At 36.4% G+C, this 23126-nt stretch overlaps 1 protein-coding gene across 12 annotated transcripts in view; it reads right to left on the minus strand.

Annotated features, from left to right (window-relative positions):
- Positions 1–23126, minus strand: part of DLG1 (discs large MAGUK scaffold protein 1) — a 146365-nt gene that overhangs the window by 20012 nt on the left and 103227 nt on the right. For all 12 annotated transcript variants that reach the window (XM_066193307.1, XM_066193301.1, XM_066193302.1 and 9 more), the window contains 6 exons: positions 20329–20455; positions 18395–18551; positions 17218–17320; positions 8225–8339; positions 1731–1907; positions 895–964 (listed from right to left, as the gene is read on the minus strand). In XM_066193307.1, the coding sequence (XP_066049404.1) occupies positions 895–964; positions 1731–1907; positions 8225–8339; positions 17218–17320; positions 18395–18551; positions 20329–20455 (749 nt within the window). The remainder of the gene's footprint in view (positions 1–894; positions 965–1730; positions 1908–8224; positions 8340–17217; positions 17321–18394; positions 18552–20328; positions 20456–23126) is intronic.

Below are 23126 nucleotides of genomic sequence, written 5' to 3' on the forward strand. Positions count from 1 at the left end.
AAGCAAATACTTAAGGAAAAAACGTGACATTTCATTAACAACTGAAACCTCTGCCATGTAGCAGAGGGATGTATACATGAATTTTAGAGTCTTTTTACTTTGCAGTCCTACACTATCAGGATATAATACTGAAGCTTTAGTATTTTATGTATGTGATTTCCAAAGTTATGTAAACATTGTAACAGATATAAATTACTAAAAAGCACTTGTGGGATTTATAATAATGACTAACCAATGCTACAGCATGAGTGCAATCAAAAATATAATCACCATTTAAGAAATAGCTTCCTCAGGATCTTAAAGCACACTCCAGATTTTTTTAAAATGACAATATATTATTACTTTAGAAGACTCTTACATCTAAAATGCATGTGCTTAAGTCTTGAAATTACTAGTCACATTCTACTGGTAGAAATGGTAAGGTTGTGGAATTGTTTCTCAAATTTCAGAACAGCCAAAACTTTGCAAAAAAAGCCTCACCCTCAAAACAGTAAAAAAAAATTGGCTGCTGTGCCATTATGAATTTGCTATAATTTTGGCTACAAACATTTCTATTACTACTTAAGTAGCCTCACTGCTTTCTCACCATGTACTGCGACAGGAATCACATATGGTGCAGAGCAGTTAGAAAAGGCACTATTCAACACTTGGTTAGGATATACAGCTCCTACTACATTACAGTATTAAGAAACATATATATTTCTATGCTAATTCTTTAAACAATTTGCAGTGTTTTGGCAACTGAAGTCTGCTTTGGTGCTCAGAATTATTTCATTTCTATTTGATAGAATTTAGTCTTTTCATTCAAATCTGAAAGTGATTCTCCACACACAAAACCACTGAAAAATGTTACCATTCACAATGTCAGGTGTAATTAGCACTTCATTAACTCACCCCTTTATCTCCTCTTGTTTTGGAATTGAATTTCACTGTCTTCAAACGGGCTCGTTCTTTTTTCTCAACTCTACCAAAAAAACCACACACAAAAGTGTCTGAAATAGCAAAACTCCAGAACTTCAAGTTACCACTTGCTACAACAGGTATTGGTGTACCTTTTGTACTGTACATTTTATTGGTTATGACACATTCAGAAAATGAAAACCTGCTAATGGAAAACTGTTATTTCTCAAGTGATGAGCTGTGAGAGTATTGGGAGTATTTTGTGGCTATACATGTCCAATAAAACCAGACTGCAAAGAGGAAACATGACGCAGTAAGTCAACAGCTTCAATTATCAATCAATAGCACCTAAGATTCAGAGCACCTAAACTCTTATTTGAGTCTTCAGTATGCCAACAAAAACCTCATCTCCATTAGCTCTGGCTACCAAAAAATGATTTTCCAGTTTTCCAGGTTCTAGCTAAAAAGAATTCATGATAGTGTCATGACTTTAATAAAATTCATTCATACTTTGCACCTTTTCATACAGAAGTGGTCATTAAACTGACATTAAACCCACATCTTACTTTCAGTGTGAACAGAGAAGATGGATGTGGACCACCTTTATTAATTTCAGCACACAACTCCTACAGCTAAATAGGGTTTTAATACTCTTCTTATTAAGTAAATGAGAATCCCACTACAGATTACTTAAAAAAAAAAAAAAAAATCAAACAAGTGGCTGATGAGGTACAGAATTAGCAACAAAAAGAAAAGCATATACAACGTATGTATTAATCAGATCAAATGTTTAATAGCAAACATCTCCAAGTCAATAAAGTATGACATACCTCCGTTTGCTTGGGATAACTCCAATTTCATCACTCTCTCCATCTGGAGTTACCTGCCGTGCTTGCCACCATTCATCATCAGAAGCATTAATGACATGGAGAATATCGCCAAATTTGAAGTTCAATCCTTGACTCGGAAGGCCACTATCTTTAGTCTTGTCATAATCAAAAAGAGCTCTACATTGAAAGGAAAAAAATTAAACATAGAAAAAAGCACGAAAAAACTAGGTGAGTATGAATAGCACAAAATATGAAGCAAGCTGCCTATGCTATTCATAAATGATTGCATCATTCTGACAGGTACTTACAAGAAGGCTGAATACACTTTCTCATACACACACAGAATGTGTAGTACAGTACCCCCACACACTTCCAAGCTTTCATGAATGAGAAAAAACTTAATCCAGAGCAAACCTCTAGTGCTTTACAAAAGCTCTACAGAAGACACCTCCTGCAATTCATAAAGTACTTTGCACAGAACAAATTACATGTCAGCCTAGGATAAAAAAGACAAGCATTTAAAATGTACAGCACTGCCAAATGTCCTGTAAAGTACACTGTTTCATATCAAGTTATAAATTGAAATTATTTAGTACAATTTAGTACTGTCTTTAAAATAAGCCAGTATCCTGCTTACAGAAAAAAAAACCCTACTTAGAAATTTGATCTGGTCACCACTTTGCTACTGTAGTACCCAAAGGCAGAGAATCTAATGCACATTCTTTTAGGAAATTCCTAACCATTTTGAGAGAATCTCATTCTTTTTCCGAAGGTAAGCCTGTTTTCAAATAATATGCACTCACAATACCTGAACAGCAGCTGCGTGACTACAGTTTTATTAACATTCCCTCTGGCAGCAAGATTGGTTTGTGCAACTGACTCCTGTTCCTCTTTTTGCTTAAGAAAGCACAGTTGTCTGGAAAGGCACATGGTCTACCACACTGTGGAAATGATCTGGTTTACAAGTCAAATCTTTTCTGCCTTTTAGATCATTTTATACCTGGATAAGTTCCCTCAGGAAATGAAGATATCTGCAGTATGCTTCTCCCTGGCATAGCTGAGGGTTTAATGAGCACGTGGAAATGAAAGATGACAGGAGTCTCTTAGCAATGGCGAGAGATACTGCAAAGGTTCTGCCTTCTAAAGGACTCTTCTTTTATATTTGAAAATAGTTCACGAACCTCACCTATGTGAAATAAGTGCTTGTATGACACAGTATAAAACATCCTCAACAATATTTAATCTGCCAGCTCGTGTGTTGTCAGTGTTGCAGTTTCTGAACAATACCCAAATTCAGCTTACTCGATACCAAGGCAAAGTAGTACCAACAGATTAAAAAGGATGATTTTAAATGGTGTCATTTTCCTTGTCCAAATTCAGCTTGTTTCTTCATCCCAAACACCACTCTTGCATACCTTTTTCTGCTAGATTTTTAGTAGCACAGAAATTTTTAATCCATGTAAATCAAAAGCTATTTGGTCCAAAATGTCCTTCAGCTTTGTGAATTTTGCCTTCCTGAAGCACTGAGTGAACTGTATTTGTTCATACTCAATAACAATTGTTTACAGGGAAAAAATTAAAAATATTCTGTCAGACCAATTCACCTTCAACATCTATTGCAACACCAGAGTTGAGACACCAACACCTTTCTTGGGTCATAAAATATTTTTAAAAATTCCTGAAGGATTAAAGGTTTTAATAAAGATTTTTAGAATGTCTAAATAAAAGACAATTTTTTAATGGCTTCAAAATATTTGCTCTCCTGATACAAAGAGTCTTCTAGTTAAATCTGCAATAGCTTTAATTTCAGTTTATAACCAAATTTAGACTTTCAATTTTGAAATAGCTTGGAGGTTGAAATACCACCTTCATAATAAGATCTTTTGCGTTAATTCCACAGCATACTTCAAATACCCTGATAATTAAAAAAAAAAAAAAAACAGACCCATTTTTTTCTTTGAAAAAGCCAAAATACTGCAGGTAAGAAAATTATACAGATAGGAAGTAGTTATTCCTCCACATTTATTCAGCACATTTGTTCAAGAAACACTCTGGACAAATATCATTTCGTATCTCAAAATAAACTGCACATAATCCAGTCTGTACTGTCAATGCAGATTCAAGTTGTATACATTTTCACTGAATTAATTACATGCATCGTGAAATTTATTTCCTGAGATTTCTTGTTAGCATTCACGCAATGATTTCTACCAGCTCTACTTTTAACTTCTATTTTTGAGTTTGCATTTAAAGTTATAAAAGCTGTGAGCTTGGCCTAACAGCATTAACATATATGTTGACTGCATGAGAAGAAATGCTCAGGAGTGAAATAGAAGCAGAAATGGACCAAGTCATTATTACCAACATGTGCTTTTCCAACTAGATAAATGGTTGCACAGAGCAGGTTTTGCACAATAAAAGGCAGTTTCATCGAAGACATTTCCTCTGATGAAGTCACTTCAAGAAAAATAATTTTATTGGGCAAAAATACAAAGCTGATGAAGATAGTTTTATAAAAAGATCATATAGGGCTTCACAAAATAGTGACAAAACTATGCAGCTAACATTTTTAAGAATACCAGGAACTGCTAATGAGCCTATAAATGACCTCAAAAGCAAACAGAATTAACAAAAATTTCTTTTGATTCCAAGTGATTAACATGGCTTTTCCTGTATGACTGGCATGTCATCAACCAAGAATTCACTTCACAGCCCAGATGATGCATTTATCTACACGCTGGAATATAAAAAATACTGCTTCTGTTAACTTCCTGCATGGAGACCTTTATTACAGATTAAAAATGCCAAGTATACATTTACTTATTTTAAGTAATAAATACAAATTAACTTAAAAATAAATCTAGTAATTCTGATCAACTACTGCTTTAAATGCAGGCCCATGATATTTACTGTAAAGTTCTATTTAAATTTAAATGGGAAGTCCTAAAAATTATTTTCTAGAGAAAGCACCAAGTCCTCCCTTTCATCTCACTTTGTATTACTCAGGAACTAAAGAGCACTAAAAAGGTAACTCAGCTCCTTCATCCACAAGTCTAGAGAAACCGAAATTAGGTTGAATATTTCATGAGTGTTTATGCTTCAAAACCAAAAATGCAATGGCTGTGTAACAGTGCCAAATTTTCCACAATATCTTTTTACCTGCCACACTCATTACTCGCAGTACTACAGGCCATTGACCAAGTTTTACTGAAGCATTTTTTCAGACAAAGCAACCAGGAATTCCTGCAGCAAAAGCATCTCTATGTTTCATTTCATTAAATATTAATTAATTCTACCACTTCACAATAAATGAAGGTCAGCTTGTAAAGCAGGTTCTCTTTTTCTGAGTTACTGGGAAAATTGTTTGAAACTTAATGTTTGAACTCTGAGAATAACATAGAGATGGCCCAATTAAACTGCAGGCAAGTTCACTTAGCCTGCTGCTAATAGCGGAGCTTATTTTTCCAAAGGATTTAGTTAAAATTTCCTAGGTATTTTAAAACTGTTATGTCTCTTCAACTTGGAGACATACCCATTTTTTGCTCTGATTCAAGCACAAATCAGCACCATTGTTTGAAATTGGAATGTATTGTGCTGGTCAGAAAAATGCACAAAGGTAAAGTAATTTTTGATTTTGAATGCTACACACATTGCAGACTGAGACTTGCCACAGAAGATGAGATTAAATATGGAACAGATTTACTGTCCATGAATTATCACAGAAACTTGATACCATGAAGGTATCTCACATCTGCTTTTGAATGCTCAGATGAGCATATATATCTATATAGATCAGATGCAAACCCAGAAACATTATTATGAGAGGATCTGTCTCAAAAAAAGGCCAGAAGAAATATAAAGCAAAATAAAAGAAGACACATCAGTACATCTGAATTAGCTAGGGACAGGGCAGGTGGTATACAGGGACAGTAGGATGTGCAAATGGAGAATCAGCTGCTGCTGAATTGCTGTATTTTTCTTGCCCTCCAAGGGCTGTTTCCTAAATTGCTGTGCATCATTTTTTGATATACATACAATTACAAAGAAAAATATTCTGCTTTACTCCAAATTGTATTTTCAGGCAAATACAATTGCCTTTCCCTTAATATTACGTAATACCAAAAAATGCTGTTTACATTTACAGACAGACTAGTCTTAAAGGTATCATGTTCACAGGGATACAATGATGTATTTGATTTCATTTCCTAATTTGTTACCATGATTTTGAGAAAGCAGCAGAGATGATTTTCAGGGTATTTTTATTTAATAGCTTTTCTGCAATTGTGATTGAATGGCTATAAACATTTTACTGTTGGATTTACCACTCAATTCAGCATTTTGTTATATAACTGGCATCCTTTAAGGCATATCCAAAACCAGCACTACTGAAAAAAGATATCTGAAGTTATTAAAGTTGGCTTTGAATTGGTACAGTTAAAAGTACAGTATGACTCTGCCAGAGTTACTTATCATAAGGAATAAAGTGGGTAACTACCATGTTGTGTCAGTATCTTGCAATATGTGAAAATATTCATAAAAGTTACTTCAATGGAGTCAAAATTACATCAGAAACCAGACAGAACAGACGTGAACCCTTTCTGTGCATAAAAAGTTGCCTTCCAGTCCTTGGCAACTTTTGGCGTGATGACACAAGCAGATCCCAAAGGGCCAAGCAGCACCCTCTGTAAAGAGATGTGGGTAGAAAAGTACTTTTGCTGTGGAATTTTTGCATTTTAGTTATTTCTACTGACTTATACCAACACTGTTTATCGAGCCTCAAAAACCTTCAATGAAACCAGTCCCCACAAGGCTTCTGCCAACAGCCTGGAGAAGACTGCAAGTTCTGCAGCAGCTGGCAAAGTCAAAAGCTTAACAACTTCTATAAGTAGAATAAAGGCTACATAAAGATAAAATGCTTGTCAGTGGATCAAAATATCAGATGTGTGAACATGAGCATAAACTGTTTAGAACCTAATCAGGCTATTGCTAACCAAGCAAAATAAAAGCATTTAGAATTGTTTAGGCTTAGTTATATGATGAGAGCTAAAGCAATAAATCTTGGGATTATGGAAATGAAGATCTTGGCACAATATCCATATGTACAGCTACCTACCAGTGGAAATTCAAAGATATGGATAACTATGGTATCAAGCACTTACCTTAAGTATTTAAGGCATTTATTTTCACAGATTTAAATTCTGACCCCCAAAATAATTAAGACAAACAGAAGTAGAATAAAAAGTAGGGTCAGATCTGAGAAAACAGAATCCAGTTACTGAAATAATAGGTCAAAAGGTAGAAACTACCTGTTAGAGTCAAGCTAAACAGAAGCGTTATGAGTATTTAGCTACATATGTGTCAAGAATTCAGAAACAGTTACAAAGGACCATGACTTTCCTCAGCATCAATGCAATTACTCAGGGAACCGCTTTGTCTATGATTTGCTTCCTTTCCCATAGCTCAGTAGACAGAAAGCACCATGAACAAAACACTGTCTGCTGTGGATGGGGAAAGTCAACAGCACCTGAGCCTGCTTACTTTTAGAAGGTAAACCATTGAGGTTCCTACAACATTTTAAATCATGTTTAACTCAACACCAGAACTACCTGAAGGCTTACCTGCTCTATTGAAACATTCTGGCCCCTACCAAGAGGCTACTGCTGGCCCTGATTCAATCCAGAGATGAGCTGATTTGGGGAACTCAAAAACCAATTTATTTTTAAAAATGCAATCCTTTTACCCATATTCCATACTTGAAACATTATGCTTTATCAGTCCAATGTAGGAGTTGAGTGACACATGAATAAGCTGCACCCTGCCATAATTTCCCTGTGAAACCACCTATTTTCTCATCTGCTTCATGCGCTTAAGTTTCCACTTCCTTTCAGCCTCCTCCATGTTTAGCTTGATATGAATAAATTAATGAGGTATACTCAGTTCATTTGCTTTGCATTTTCTCTCTTGGTTACCATGGAAAAAAACATTCCATAACAAAATTCAAGTGGATAGAAAAATAAGGCTTCTCAAAAAAGCCAAGATAACAACAAAAGTAAGCTGAAGGAAATAAGATGGAAATCTGTCAAACCTTAAGAAAGAGAAGACTATAAATTTGAATTCAAGTACTGAACATAGGAGGATATGAAGACTACTGTCACAAAAACACAAACTGAACTAAGCAAGTTCTTAAGACTTCACATACACTGACTTAAAGAAGAAATACACTTTTTGCTGAAGGATTATCATCTCTTTCAAAGGGCAAAAAGCAAATGATAACACCACTCTTTGAAGTTCATATAGGGTTCTAAGGGACACTACTTCTTCCTGATCTATATTACATTAATCAGTCGAAATAAAGCTTTATTTTTATTATATTTGCATAAAGTATCCCTTTATTACTACATAGTAAATAATTGTATGAAAATGCAAATATTAAACAAGTAAATCTACAGGAAAGCAGAAAAACACAGTAGCAAGGCTATGAAAAAGATGATTACCTGACATAGAGGGATCTCTTCTGGCTGGTTCGCAAAGATCCTGATCCAGAGCTAATGCTACTGTTCATCATCTGCTCCCGTAAATCATGGATTTTAGCTTCAAAACGACTGTATTCTGTAACAAAGACAGGCATGGCAATTAATTTCCTGCTGAACTTCAGCGATTAAACTGAAAGAGAATCTGAAATAATTTTGATTAGGCAAAGAAAATATAGAAGAATATTATACTTCAAAATTCTGTGATTTAATTTATAGCTCATAGCAACTATTTTTTCAAACTAAGACAAACATTTCTACTAATAATTATCAATTTCATAGTAATAAAAAGACAGATACAAGTAAATTTTAACCCACGACAGAAAGGAAACTTTAGAACATACATGTGAAATACATGTTTATAATCAAGAACTACATATTTTAAATTTAAAATGTTAAGAAATGGGAATGAAAAATGTCTGTACTTCAAAATTACTGGATTTGATTGAGATAAGGAATTTAACACTACAGGGTGAGAAATAAACAAAACATCTTCTGAAATAAGACCATGTTCCTCTGGGAGCTCAGGAAAGGAAAAAAATATTCAGAATTCTCTCATTAATTTCAATCCATTTGTAAATGACATTAGAGATTCAAATTGCCCCCACAGAATTATGTACAATGTTAATCCTGGAAAAACGGATTGTGTTCTTAAGCAGCACCGTGTACTAATAAAACTATACTAAATGCATTTGATTTTAGCTACAAAAGCAAGCAGGAAAACAGTAATTGCTTCTTCAGGACAAATATCTCCTGAAGTGAGGTACTTACATGCTGTCAGCATAAAATACCAACTCAGAGCAAATAAGTTTTTCCTTCAGCTGAATAGTTTGGACTTCAGGATCAACAGATCCACTTGTAAACCCTTCCTAGTCAAAGGAAATGTTGTGCAGCCACCACCTTCCCCAGGAGACCACGTGATGCCAGATTATAACAAGTCAACTCTGGGAGACCTAGGGCGTGTGTGTTGCAAGCAGCTGCTGGACCGGGCAATGAGTGGCTCTCCCAAGCTGCACCCTCACTCCCTGCGGGCACCACGCTCATGCAGGAAGTGCAAGAATGAGAAAGGGCTCTAAAATAAAAAATCTTAAGAAAATCTCTAAACTAAGGTTCCTTTAAAAGCCATCTAAAAACTGTGAATGCTTTATCGTATAATGTTCTGTAGCCCTTTCTCCCCACACACTCATCATGCAGTGAGCACCAACAGCATCTATAATTAACCCTATCCAGATTATGACAATATGAACAGTCTCTTCAATAACCCTAACTTTTGTCTTTTATAAGCAAAAGCTAGTAGCTTTTAAGATACCTTAGTTTTTAAAATAGCATCAAGTGCCTTTTTACAAATAAAGTTCAGATCAAACACTTTACTGGCACTAAATCAAACTGATGAGGTTGTTTGACAAGAGAATCAAAACCATTATTTCCACCACTACTGATGCTATCACTAATAACAAAAGAATGTAAGATAACAGGACAATAACCAAAGAGGAATGTGAGAATACGACATTTTTTTTAGAAAGCAACATTCCTTAGGGGAAGGGCTCAGATGCAGTGAGAGAACAGCCCACTCCTGTTCTGCAGGGCCTTGGGTAAGTCACCTCATTTTACTCATTTATACCCCAGAAACGATAAACCTAAAAGATTTTTGTATGCCCCTGTGTGAAAGGAAAGTAAGCATGGAAAAGGTCAGATAATCCCAGCATTTTCTTGTGCTACATCCTGTTCAATACTAAATATATCTGCGGCTCTTTGCAATAGCCACTGGAGAAAATATTAACTTCTGTATTGTGTTACTTCATTGAAGATTCAGACTTCATCCTATGCAGCACATAGATATAAGAGAGCTACCAGGGAGGTTATTTCCCTGTATTGCTTAACTCTATCCTATATTTCATCCTCAGATTGCCGGTCTTGCAGCTTCCTGAACTAATTTCATTTTTCTCATCAGAACTCCTGGGAAGTAAGTATTGAATGAGTGACGGGGACATCTGTAGGAGTAAGGAGGAGAATAATTTCACCACAGAGGCTCCTGCCATATGAATAAAGCAAAAAAAGGAAACTAATGGGCTGGGACTGAGAAGGATTTATGTTTGAAAAGAAGGAGTGCCAAGAAATTTCATATTTAGGACAAGCTTAAGCACTGTGCAGTCAGAATCTGGTGAGCTCCTTAGATGCACAGCTAGCTAAAATTTGAGTTATATTCCTCTTAACAGAAGGTTTTGGGAGGAACAGGATGGATAGAATTCTCACCATCATTGGGTTTAGAGCTGAAAAGTACACAGGATTTTTGGGTTTAAAAAAAGAAACCTTAGTATTAGGTATAGTGGTACTGAAGCTAATGCTGGAGACAGAAAAGATGACAGCAGCAGGACTCTCGATAGCACCAGAAAAGCAGTGTCAGTCTGATACCCAAAGGATCAGCACCTGTGTCCTGTTGACAAAGTAGGGTTAGTTCAACATCAGCTTTATGAAGCAAAGTGTGAGCTTTGCTAATTTATCTAGAAGAGGTTGTAATTTTTCTAGGACAGGTTATATTTCTATCTCTGTGATCAAGAAGAGTTGGATATCAAGTGTCTTTTGAATCTTCAATCTCTTACTTTCCTCCAGCTTATCATCCCTAGATTCTCACAAATGCTAGAGAACTAATTTCTTTACAATTCCTTTTTTTCTTATGCATAATAGCCATATTTAGTGTATGACAAATTTGATATTTGTTCCCCTGAATCACAGTGAACAGAACAACAAAATTCCACCTGGCTGTGACAAAATCATACAATGCACATACAAATATGTAACTTTTTAAAAAAGGTTTGTCATATTAGCATTTCAGAAATTTCGAGCTGGAACAGGCACAGTAAGCAAGATGAAAAGGACACTCTGCTTTCCTGGTCAACAGGTTATGAAGAGCTTGGCAGGGAAGGAATGCATTTCATTTCTGGTGTAGTGCTATCAGGGTAAACAAAAAGAAAGGGCATAAGCCATTTAAACAAAAAAGTAAAAGTGATTTTAACCCAAAGGAAGCAGGCTGGTCACTGGAACTCCATCTACAAATAACCTTCCAATTTCCACAGCCATCTGTGGAAATCTATTTCAGAATCCACTGAGATTCAGAAATATTGTTTTAATAAGAACTATGGTTCAAGAAACACAGACACCCACACACAAAAAGAAATTCAAAACCAAAAGAAAACCACACAATCCAACCTCTCACTCCTTTCAGTAAGAATTTGGTCAGGTTCCAAAACCAGATGGATATGCAATAGCAGTAAATGCAACTTCACTCAGAATCAACTTTTAAGGTCTGAATTATAAGAAAGCTGCTGATGATATACATTAAATAAAGGATAACAGGCAGCAAAACTACCATGAAACACGATAAAATAAGAACATTAGAATAAGGGCATCTTTTCTTGACTAGAATTTTCTCAGAGTTTCCAAGAAGTTTAGAGGCAGGGAGGGAACAGTATCTACTGTCATAACAGTGAGATAGAGGAAGCATAAGCACCTCCTGCTTCAATTTGCGGCATTTATCCAACAGAACCCCACCATCACCAAAGAAAAAAACCCAAAGCCTACTCAGGTTTACACATAATCAGTTGTTAAGAACAGAGGATGAATACATCTGGGCTCAAGTTTAAACTTTAAAATTATACTGGATAAGCAGATGGTGCAAAACTAGACTAAATCTGCTCTATTTCATGTCTGCATGTATTCCACAGCAAGAAACAAAAAGGAGGGAAGATTAGCAAATCCTGGAAGATTACTCTGATTCCTAGCTGCTAAAGTGATTTTAGCTAGAAATCTGGAATGTTTTCCATGTTAATATTTACTTGAACAGAAAATCAGAACTCCATAAAGGCCCTGATCACTGAAACTCTCCTGGACTGCCTATCTGGTGGGCAACAAAACAGAGATACACAGAAAAGTGGTGAATTGTCTGTGCAGGCAGGGGAAGAGGAAAACGAGGCTGCAATGAAAATGCATCTGGTCTGGAACACACATTCTAGCAAATGGGGCAGGAGAGCAGAAGGCTACGCAAGGGATGGGAAATTCAGCAAACAGCACAGAAGGAACAGCGACTCAAGGAAGCCGGGATGTGCGCACAGGGAACAGATGGCAGCACAGCTCTGAGAAGCAGATATTCTTACTTATATTGAACCCACGTAGAGCTGAAAAAGTTCACTTTAATTAAAAAAGTATGCCCCTTGCTTCCCTCTTCCCATCTGTCTAGAGAAAGCCCTCTTTAGCAGGACCCATTGGATCTGTCTAAGCAGGACTCTAGTGCTAACAATTTTATATAACTGCTGATTTATATTCTTTTCTCAACTCTCAGAGTATTCAATTTTCCTTTTCATGGTGTCTTCAAAGAGAGAAATGGAGTCTGGTGGTTAGGATGGCCACCATCACACTGATCCTGTATTGATCTTCTATTTTTCTTTTAAAATGCATGGACCACAATATGAACATCATAAATCATTTTTGAGGAGATATTATTTTGCTGCAATGCTTGTCGTTTCATATTAACATTGCCTGGGACAGACGGCAATGAATGCCACATAATGTTGGTGACTTTCGTGCACTCTAATGTTTAATGAGCTTGTATCTCGTTAATCACTAGAAAGACTGTGCCAAGGAATTTCAAAAGATTATAAAAACTGCATTTGTATTTAGTTAAGAATACCTCCCACAGACCCTTGAAAACTCAGAAAGAGACTAGGTCCAGTCACTGCTGAGGTGAATCCACTAAAAATGTTGCTGAAGGCTTAGCAAGCATTCACAAGCAATTTTATTTAGTATATTAAAGAGTAGGAGTGAGGTTTTAAAAGATTAAAACATGTGTAAGCCGCCTTATAGTGTCTATCAGGGCTATATATAGCAAAACCCTTTTTCTAATCTTAATGGGTGCAGTTTTGAAGATACTCTAATTGACTAATCTAGATTACTTGCAAATGAGTAGAACCAGGTACAAAACAAGCTGGTTCCAGAAGCCTGGAAAACCAGGGACCACATACCCCAAAACAGGGCAAACTTTTTTTGAAGTATTTCTTTTTACGAATTTTTCATTTTGTGAAATCGGGATGCACTGATATTTTGAACAATCTTTTTTTAAGAAAATACATGTCCTCATCTAGAAAGCAAGAGAACATCAGCCTTGATAGAAAATAGTTACTGAAAACTAAGTTTTGTACAAGCATAATTGGCTTCATGCTACCCCAGCTGGACTTTGGCAGACAGAAGATTTACAATTTATTTCAAGATTAATGCTCAAAAAACAACCTTAGCTTATACATTTGAAAATGGCACCATTTCCCAGAGTTATTCTCTTCAGAGTTATTCAGTTATTCTCTTTTGAATTCCACTAGAAAACAGTACCCAGATGCAGCATTGTAAACAGAAAAATCAGCCACACAATGGCCATCAAGTAGAGAGCTCTAACAAAACTTTTGTGTTTCCTCCTTTTTTCTTTGAGCCGCTTGTTTGAAAGACAAGAGAGAACGAGAAATACAGAGTTTCCATTAATAAAACTGAAAGAATGTGTGTTAACTACCTACATGAACAATGCAGGCTCAGAAGCAGATGCTTTACAAAAATACTTTGAAATCTTCTCTTGATGTTTTGGTCCCACCTTCTCCTAATCTTACACTGATCCACCAGATCACCTAAGAACATGAAGCTAATCTGATCACTTAAACATCTTACCACTCTTTCAGAAAAGAAATTACGATTTTATTTTTAGTATGTCAGGTGAATCCTTGGGAAACAGAAAGGGCTGGCATCCTTTTCTGTCATGACAGGCTTATCTGAATTTTGCCCTGCTTTAGGAAAAGATGAAGCGACCAGGGAACGCCTGCTGATGCCAACAGACTTGGCCTGCCGCCTTCTTCAAGGCCCTCCAAGAGCGGGCTTCACAGTTTATGTAACTGCAGTTAATGTTATCCACATCCTTAATACAGCTCAGTTCTGATCTAGCAAAGCATAACTACAATATTAAGTTTAACCCACTAAATTATTTTCTATCCAATTTCAATCAAATACATTTGTTTGGCTATCCTATTATTTTTAAACACTTAAATGCACTCAAACTATAATACAGTTATGGCAGTCCACTGGCACCTCATACCCCTTTGGAATAGTGAAATCTAACCTTCCAGAAATTCAGAACTTCAAGGCAACATTATTATTACATTTCAGATGACCTTTTAATTTGAATGAATGCAACAATGGAGGTCAATGTGAAACACAGAGCCCTCCAAGAACTGTAAGCCTCTGCAGTCCTATACTTCCCCCTTGCTGCTCCTCTCCTCACTACATTCCCTTCAAGCACTCAAGTTCCTGTATCCCTGCTATGCAGCATGATCATAATTCTGACCATTCTGAATCCCGCCTCCCAGGAGATACATATATGTCCAAATTACTTAGTGCTTCCTCTCATTCCTCTGCACCAACATTACAATTCTCCCTTGCCATCCTACCTCTGCAGGAAACCCAGAAACACAGCAGTGTTGCGCTGAGGTGTCTGCAGAGCCAGGGAGCAACATGAAAATTAAATGGATCAGAAGCCACTACAAATTCAAATGGCTTATGAAAACACTTCTGTGTACTGAAGCAACATCTCCTGCTTTGAAATTGCTCCAGGTCACAGTATTTCTTTTCCAGTTGAATTCACAGTAAAGCAAAATCCCTTTAAATTCATGAGTGATGTTGTGAAAGGAGGTAGAAATCTGTAGTACAAGCAAGGGAGTAAGGGAAAGCTTCCAAATAAATGCGAAAATGAGAACAACATCCCGACTTCTCAACCACAGTTCTACACAGGATAACTCCTGTTTCACAAACTCTTGCTCATCTCCTGCTACAGATCCCTTTGCAGCATCCAGTCCCAACAGGTCCAAACCCACTGATCTGTGCAACAAGAGAGACTCTGTCAAACATACTCCCATGGCACATGTGTGCCACAGAAGGATGTACCAGTAAAACCCAGCACATGACCAGTTTCCAACATTAGCTCTCAGCAAGTCGCAAGACAAAGCCTGGATCGTACAAGGCGAAAGCCTCAGGTCAACTGAGTACAGTTGTGGTGGTGCCTGATACATGACCACTTCTGTAAACAGCATAAAATTACATGTTTGGCTTTTACCTGTCCCAAAGAGAGCTGTCAAGTTGCTGAAATTTAATTCAGTGGAGTAGAAAAACTTTGTAAGGCATCCCTCAAATTTACTGAGCACTCCTGGAAACCAAAGGAATGCCCAGAAGGACGTTTTAAAGAATGCAATTACATCTGTTTTCACCCAATTCCATAACCAAGGACTACTGTGGAGATATAAGGGAAAGAACAGCCAGTGGTTACATAATTTGAGCCCAAATTCAATAAAATCAATTTCATTCAGCCTTAATAGCCTACCCCAAACCCAGTAATTAGAATTTAGTTACCATGGATTTGAAGAGAGAGATATGGAAAATTCAAGCTTTTGCACAAGAAGTTTTCCAGTGATTCATTTTTCTGCAGACTAACTCAGGCTTTCCTATGAGAGAACTGCTTGCAAAAATCCTCTTTTTCCAAAAATAGGAGGAGAAAGAAAAATGGGAAATTTATGATGGGAACATAGGAAATGTGGTAGGATGTAAAAACATAAATTAGCATTCCCCACCACATCTATAAACATACAAAATGTCATATACAATTACAGGGAGTGAAGTGAACCAGTCCCAAGTGTCTTCCAAATGCTCCTATCATACTGAATCTCTTTACTCAGTTATAATGAACCCTGATGGATGTCTAGAATCTCCTTGATCTGTCCTAGCTGTCAGCATCTTTTACAAAATCCTGCTGGATTCATAAATATAAATAAAATACATATGCAATACAAGCAGTTATAACTGATGCTCTCCATTTTTATGAAGACATTTGAGGAACACCAATAACGAACAACAACTTTATGAATATTTTAATACTTGTTAACCTGTTTCCAAGTGGCAGGAACAAAAAATGAGGACAAGTATAAAAAACACACACACATAATATATATATATATACACATGAAAAGTTTACCATTTAAATTAATTTAGTGAGGAGAAAAGACTACCATGTGAAGCTATCATTTAGGAAATACAATGACCAAAGAACACACACGCTTTTATCAAGTGTCCTCAATCACACAGATGGTATTTTCTACTTAGAAAGTCAAACTGCAAACAAACTGCTTTCCTATGCTAAAAAAGGGTAATCTTTAAGGAAATATTCTCTTTACTAATCTCAAAGACATAAACAACGAGTATCTGATTCAATTTACCTCCCGCACCAGACCTGACAAAGTTGTTAGCCGGACTTCCAATCAAACTTACTTTATGAGGAGTAAGAATAAGGCAGAGATGTCAGGCACCAGTAACTACAGTTCTCTGAGGTAGGCTGGCCAGGAGTCAATTCATACTTTGCCTCCAAAGTACAATGGATCTCAATTTTCAAGTTACACTTTTCCTTCAAGGCATACCTCAAAAGGGTAGAGTGAGCCCTATTGTGATTCTAACATCTGCACTCCAAAGGGAGATTTCAAGCACTGTTACAAGAAGGAAAGATGCCCAAATGCAGACCAAGCATCTTGAGGGGGATGGGAAGAATCAATCCTTTCTTTGATTAATTTGTCGGATGTCTGTCCATAATCTCGGGTAATTTGAGTAACTTCACCCACACGCATCCTCTCAAATGGGCCATGTAAGTCTTTCAGAACTGAATTCTCAATACAGCTCAGCTGCACAGTCTTGTCCAGAATGCTTCAGTCGCCATGAAGGAATAAGTACAGCTCTAGCCTTGAAATCTACAAGTGACAAGTCACTGAGTAATTTCTAAAAGGCAGGGTATGTTGCTCTGGGCCAATATCTGTGCAATGACTCAAAATCTCAGCAGTCAGTCAAGATTGTGCAAGAGAACTTGAATGTCTAAAGCAACCCTTAACCCTTACCTTCTGGACGGTATTGAGCTACAATAGTCACTGCTTGGCCTGCGTTCTTCAGGGCTGCTGCCGCCTGTTCATGGGTTGCTGCTTTTAGATCTACTCCATTTACCTACAAGCAATACAAAAAGGCTCCTTATCAAAATTAATGCTTGTATTTATCACCACAGAACAGACACCTGTGGAAAAAAATTAACTGCATACAAACTAGTTTCCATGCATGTGTATTTCCCCTGTCCCCAACATTGCTCCTGAAATAAAACGTCAATAAAATCCTCTCTCACATATGCCCCTCTTAAGAACTACTATCACAGTATATCACTCAGTGAATGGTCAATTTTCTTCCTGTTTAAGAGTGTTTTCTTTCTTTTTAAGGAGGAGCAGAGGATGTTACTTTTTGTGATGGTTCAGGGGCCTTCTTAGGCAAATAATGCCTACAGACCATGCTGTCACCACACCCAGTGACAGACAACAACCTCTGTGCATCTGGCATTGTTTTCAATGCAGATTTTAAAAAAGCATGACAAAAAAAATGAAGCAGAAATGTGTGTTCCACATTTTTAACCAAAAGCAGTTTTCATTAGTTCAAACTAAAATAAAGATGTGCTTTAATATCAGTTTTAGTAACAGATGTTAAAGGGACATAATTCCTCTTAAATAACTTGTAAAATACAATGTAACTATCCAAAGAAACGATTCTCCATAAATTAAGTAATTTCACAAAGAAACACACAAAATATTTATGACCTTCAATACTAATAAAGAAAAAGCCCTTAGAGAGGCAAGAGGTGGATCTTTTTAAGACTAATAGGAGGTTCAGCAGCTGCTCCAGGAAGTAAAGATGCAGTTTTAGACACTGCTGCCAAGGGTCTCCATCTCAGCAGAAGGGTTATTTCTGAAATGTGTATTCTTTCAATTTAGACACAACAGCCCTCAGCTACGAGACTAAGGTAAGTTACTGTCCTCACTGAATGTCTCAGAGAGGGAAGTGCTATTTTAATCAGGTTATAGATGAGAAACTGAGGCAGACTAAAGTCCTCAAAGATACTTTGGAAGTATATTGGAATCTATACCATTATCTCAAACTTAGCTCAGCTAATAACATTTTTTGTATATCATTAAATGGCATTAATATGCAGGGAGGGGGAAAGCTTTTGTTGCTGTTTAAATAAACAAAGAATCCTACAGAAATTATACGATCTCCTTTCCTAAGCTCTCCACTCAGGTCAGCTGGCCCTCCTGCAAGGATGAAAGAGATGAAAATTCCTTCTCCATCTTCTCCTCCAACAATGTTGAAACCAAGACCTGTTGATCCTCGATGTAGAACGACCTTTCTAGGCTCCCTGAAGGAAAAGAAAGGAATATGAAATCTTGGTCACTAGATATGAGTAGAAGTAAAATAAACATTTAGCAAAGCTTCTAGATGCAAAACAAAATCCCCCCCTGTTGTTAGGTGAACCGAACAAATCTGTAATTATGTATTTATAAATAAATAAATTCTTATTATGCTACAGTCCTATTCAGTCATGTCATTACTTAATATTTTCCATATTGTTCAAGAACACCGGTGTAGGTTGTGACATTCTCAAATACATTTTCGATTTCAGCAAAGCGACTGCAATTGAAGAAGTTAAACTAAACCAAGTTGTCGCACTTTTTCACGGGGTCCCCTCCTAACTTGAATGAGGGGAAGAATGAAGAAATATTGATACAGTTGTACAAATTCTAATGCAGAAAGACTCCATCCAAAAACCCATTATCTGTTACTCGATTTAATACAAGTAAAGAATAAATGATCTCAGAAAAAGACATTTCTAATAAAGCAGAGAAACTGTGCACTGCATTTCAAAAATCACTAGAGAGCACTAAAGAACAATTAATGGACATTAAGTATTTGGAGGCATTAATTATTAATTTACAGGATAAAGTAAGAGGCTGGTGTTTTTTCCCAAAACAAAAAGTATCATCTAGTACAATCTTTAAAATCACTCAATTTTTGCAAGAGCTATTAAATCGGGTCAAATTCTTAAGGTCAAATTCTTAAATTTCACCTCCATCAATTATTCTATTCATATTTTCAGAGCACCATTCTGTTACAAATAAATGACATTGTGAAAATCTCTATACATATTGCTCTGGATCACACCAATACATAAACAAAAACAGAACAGAAGAGAGAACAGAAAGATGCAGTATCTTTTAAAATAACACTCAAAATTTATAAACCTCTTCTTGGGATGGAGAGAGTGTAATATGAGAAGGTAATTTAAAGGAAGTCTAAACATTTTCTGAATAGCCCTTGCATTTCAGAAGAAATCTAAAAACAGCCTTTTGTAGTATTTTTAAAGGAAAGCAATAAAACCATAATGATATCAATAGGACAGAACCATTTTGGCTTACATGTCTACCTAATCCTAAGTTAAAAATCCATACAAAGACATATCCTACCTTCCACTACACTAAAATCAACTCTCCAATTCATTACGTCACTTAGGTTTCAATCCTGGGTGAACCCTGCCTTGGAATCTGAGGGACATTATCCATATCAGGTGATGGTGTGACACAGAATTCAGCAACAGCATACTGAGAGTGCAGTATAACATCCCTATACTTGCAGAACAGAAGGGCAACAAAATTACAAAAGCTTCCCTCTATCAGCAATGATGAACAAAAGATTAATACAATCTACTGAATCAGTGAAGGAATGAAAGGTCTGTTAATGGGAAAGGATTAAGAGCTGTCCAGCCTTTCTGGATTTAGAATCCATCAAAACAAACCCTTGTCTGTGGGGGCAGGGAAGACCCAAACATTGCTTGCTTTAAAATTAGAAAATCACTGGTCTGCTCATACTACCATGCTAAAAATTCTCTGTCAATGCATGCAGCATTTCCAGGGCTTTCTGTTTGTAATGCTATTCCTGGACTGATAAATAAAGTGTGTGTGTATATATACACATATAAATATATCTAGTTTTATCCTTACAGCAATGTTTACAAGAGTTTTAAAGCTAACATCTATTTCTTGAAATAAAATATAGCATTCACTAGTGTTCTGCCTGCTAACAGATCTTGGAACTTCCCTGGTTAACCAATTTGCCACTTAGCTTTGATTATTCATTACCTGGTAATCTCATCATCTCCAAGCATTCCCTTGGGAACTGGTGAATACCGCCCTGGTGATGCTGGGGGCAGCGTCTGTCCCAGGTAGGCAGATGGAGCGATATGGTTATCCACTGGCTGAGAATAAGCTTCAGAGAGGGGGAAGGAAAACAATAAAAGACATTAGGATAACACTGAAAGAGAGCTGGAGGAACTGAAACACAGGAGTGACCTCTTGTGAAAACAGTTTAAATGATATATTATAAATATCATAGTTCTAAAATACTGTGTTAAATCTGTACATTCCCTGGTCTCCTCACTAAGTCAGTAAGCAAATTTTTTAGTTTTATTGTGTCTCAAATAAAACTTTTTTAGAAATAGTTACTGTGGATAGTTGAAGCCCATGGGACCAGTCTGGAGATTTATCTGTTTTAAAGCTGTTTTTAACTTGACTGAAGCAAAGTTTTAACTGAACCACAACATACCAGAAGAAATTTAGTATCTTAATGATTACAATTGATGGAAAATATTCTACAACACCAGGACAATTGTTCCAATAAATAATTAAGAAGGTGCATGATATTTCCAAGTTAGGCACATCAGTTTTAAGTGCTCATTAAGGCACAGTCATACCCACTGTTGCCATCACAAAGCATGTTCTACAATAGAAAAACATTCTACAAAATGGTCTTTTTTCCTGGCATATGTGCTTCGAACTTTGAAGCTTGAACATGAAGGGTGGGGACTTTTCACAGATTCACTATCATTAAAGTTGCCAGGCTCTTTGCCCTTACTTGCTGTATCTGATGGGGTAGCTGAACTTGGAGGATTTACACTAAACCCAAAGCTCTTTAACTGAACATACGTGACACAGATTGCTGAAGCAATCTGCATATTCTCTTTTGTTTTTTTCCTTTTTAAACTTTCTTTCAAAAAGTTTGGATCATATACAAACTTATCAAGAGCATTCTTGAGATTATATATAAATGTATGTGATATATTTGCTAAATAGCCATCCTTCAAACCATCCAGTCTGGGCTGGATTGTGCCTGCATTGTTCTAGATTCCTAGTAAACGTGGGCAGTAAATTCTTCACATGGCACATGCATCAGGTCAACACTGTCAGCATTTCAGCAAGCATTAAAATCCACTATTAACAGCTTCAGCAGTTTAAAAGCACTGGCTGATAAAGAAATTGTATTAGTCAGACACACCAGCCCTCAGTTAGCTGCATGACATCATGCAGAACTCCTGGAAATCATTATTCTGGATACACAAGAGGTTTCAGCAAAATTCAGAACTGAAGTACAAGAGGTACCTGGTGCCCTTCTATAACAAAGACAGAAGGAAGTTCCCTCACATTGCTTGGCTTCATAAGGTCTAAAGCAAAGAAAATGCAGCTTTTGCTAAAAATCAAATGATCAACATAAGCATTCACATTAGAGAACTCCCCAAAAATTAGGAGCTGTTCAACACATGTGATTCCTAACACAGTTTTTTAGAACAGCAGTAACACACACATTGCACCTTCATCCTTGCACTCTGTGCAAGCATTTTATACATCCCACTTCCTTCTGTCTGTCCCAGTACAATACACAGTTTCTGTGCACTGGTAAGAGATTTGGACACCTAACTGTCAATTTCGAAACTTGGAGTTTTTTTAATCACATTGGAATTTTACCAACACTTTCACAAATGATTACCAAACCATATTGCAATATTTTCTTTTCAGTTAAAAAAAACCAATTTTCAATAAATATTATTATTGCCATGTACGCACTTTTTGCTTGAAACAAAACCACATATAAATATAGTTATTTTGTTTTTTCTCTGAAAATTTAAAGCTAAAGCACAGAAAATTAAATGCAAGACATTACGAGCTCTTTTCCAACTACAAGAAAATGGATGTTGATGAAAAAACCTTAACAACTGTTGCACAGTATAGCAGCTCTGTACATTCTGTTCCTGCACTAAATTATCTCATTCCACAAAATGAATTTGAAATTGCTTTTCACAAGCCAATGGTAGCCATAATGATGCATATTTTATAGGAAGTAATTAGACACAAATATATTCATTGACTTACAGTACTTCTCATTTGTTTTTCAGGTTTCTGAAGCACTGTGTTCAGAAACATCCACACCACCTATTACATGACCTTATTTTTAAATTTTTTTATCCTTCCATCATGTGACTAAAAGACGGCTATCAGTCAATATAACAGTTTATTATTTCAGACCTATGGACTGTTCCACAACAGCACTGGCTGCATTCTTTATAAAGTTTTACATATGCTACTTGCTTGGAACAGTCTGGTCCCTTCTCAAGGCTGGTGCTCTCAGTGCTATAATAGCAAACCTACACAAAGGCACAAAGAGGCTGCTCTCTGAGAAGCTCCTGCACAAAACCATGCTTGCATCCTTCCTGAAACTGCTTCAGATGGAAATTACAGCCAAAGCATATTCATGAGGAACATGACAGAAATAAAAGGCATGCCATCACTTTTTGAATCCTAAATGAGGTCTAAACTTCTATTTCCAGGTAAATATTATTACTGATGGAACTGATAAAGGAACTGTCTTTTCGATGAACAGAAAATTGCATGCGTGAAATCAACTTGCTTTGACAGGAAAAGTCAACTCTTAAGAAGAAATTCCATTTCCAAATCCACCCTCTCCTTTACATAAGACACTTCTACACAAAAAGAAAAAATGGAAGATTTCCTATTATTTTCCTATTATCTGTAAACTGAGGACACCAATCACAAGTACAATCTCTAAAATGGGCAATAAAATTAAAACTTTATTGTCTTTTACTGTT

This window comes from Chamaea fasciata, unplaced genomic scaffold (assembly GCF_029207755.1).
Source record: "Chamaea fasciata isolate MVZ Bird 193981 ecotype frontalis unplaced genomic scaffold, bChaFas1.0.hap1 SCAF_11, whole genome shotgun sequence".
Taxonomy (NCBI): domain Eukaryota; kingdom Metazoa; phylum Chordata; class Aves; order Passeriformes; family Sylviidae; genus Chamaea; species Chamaea fasciata.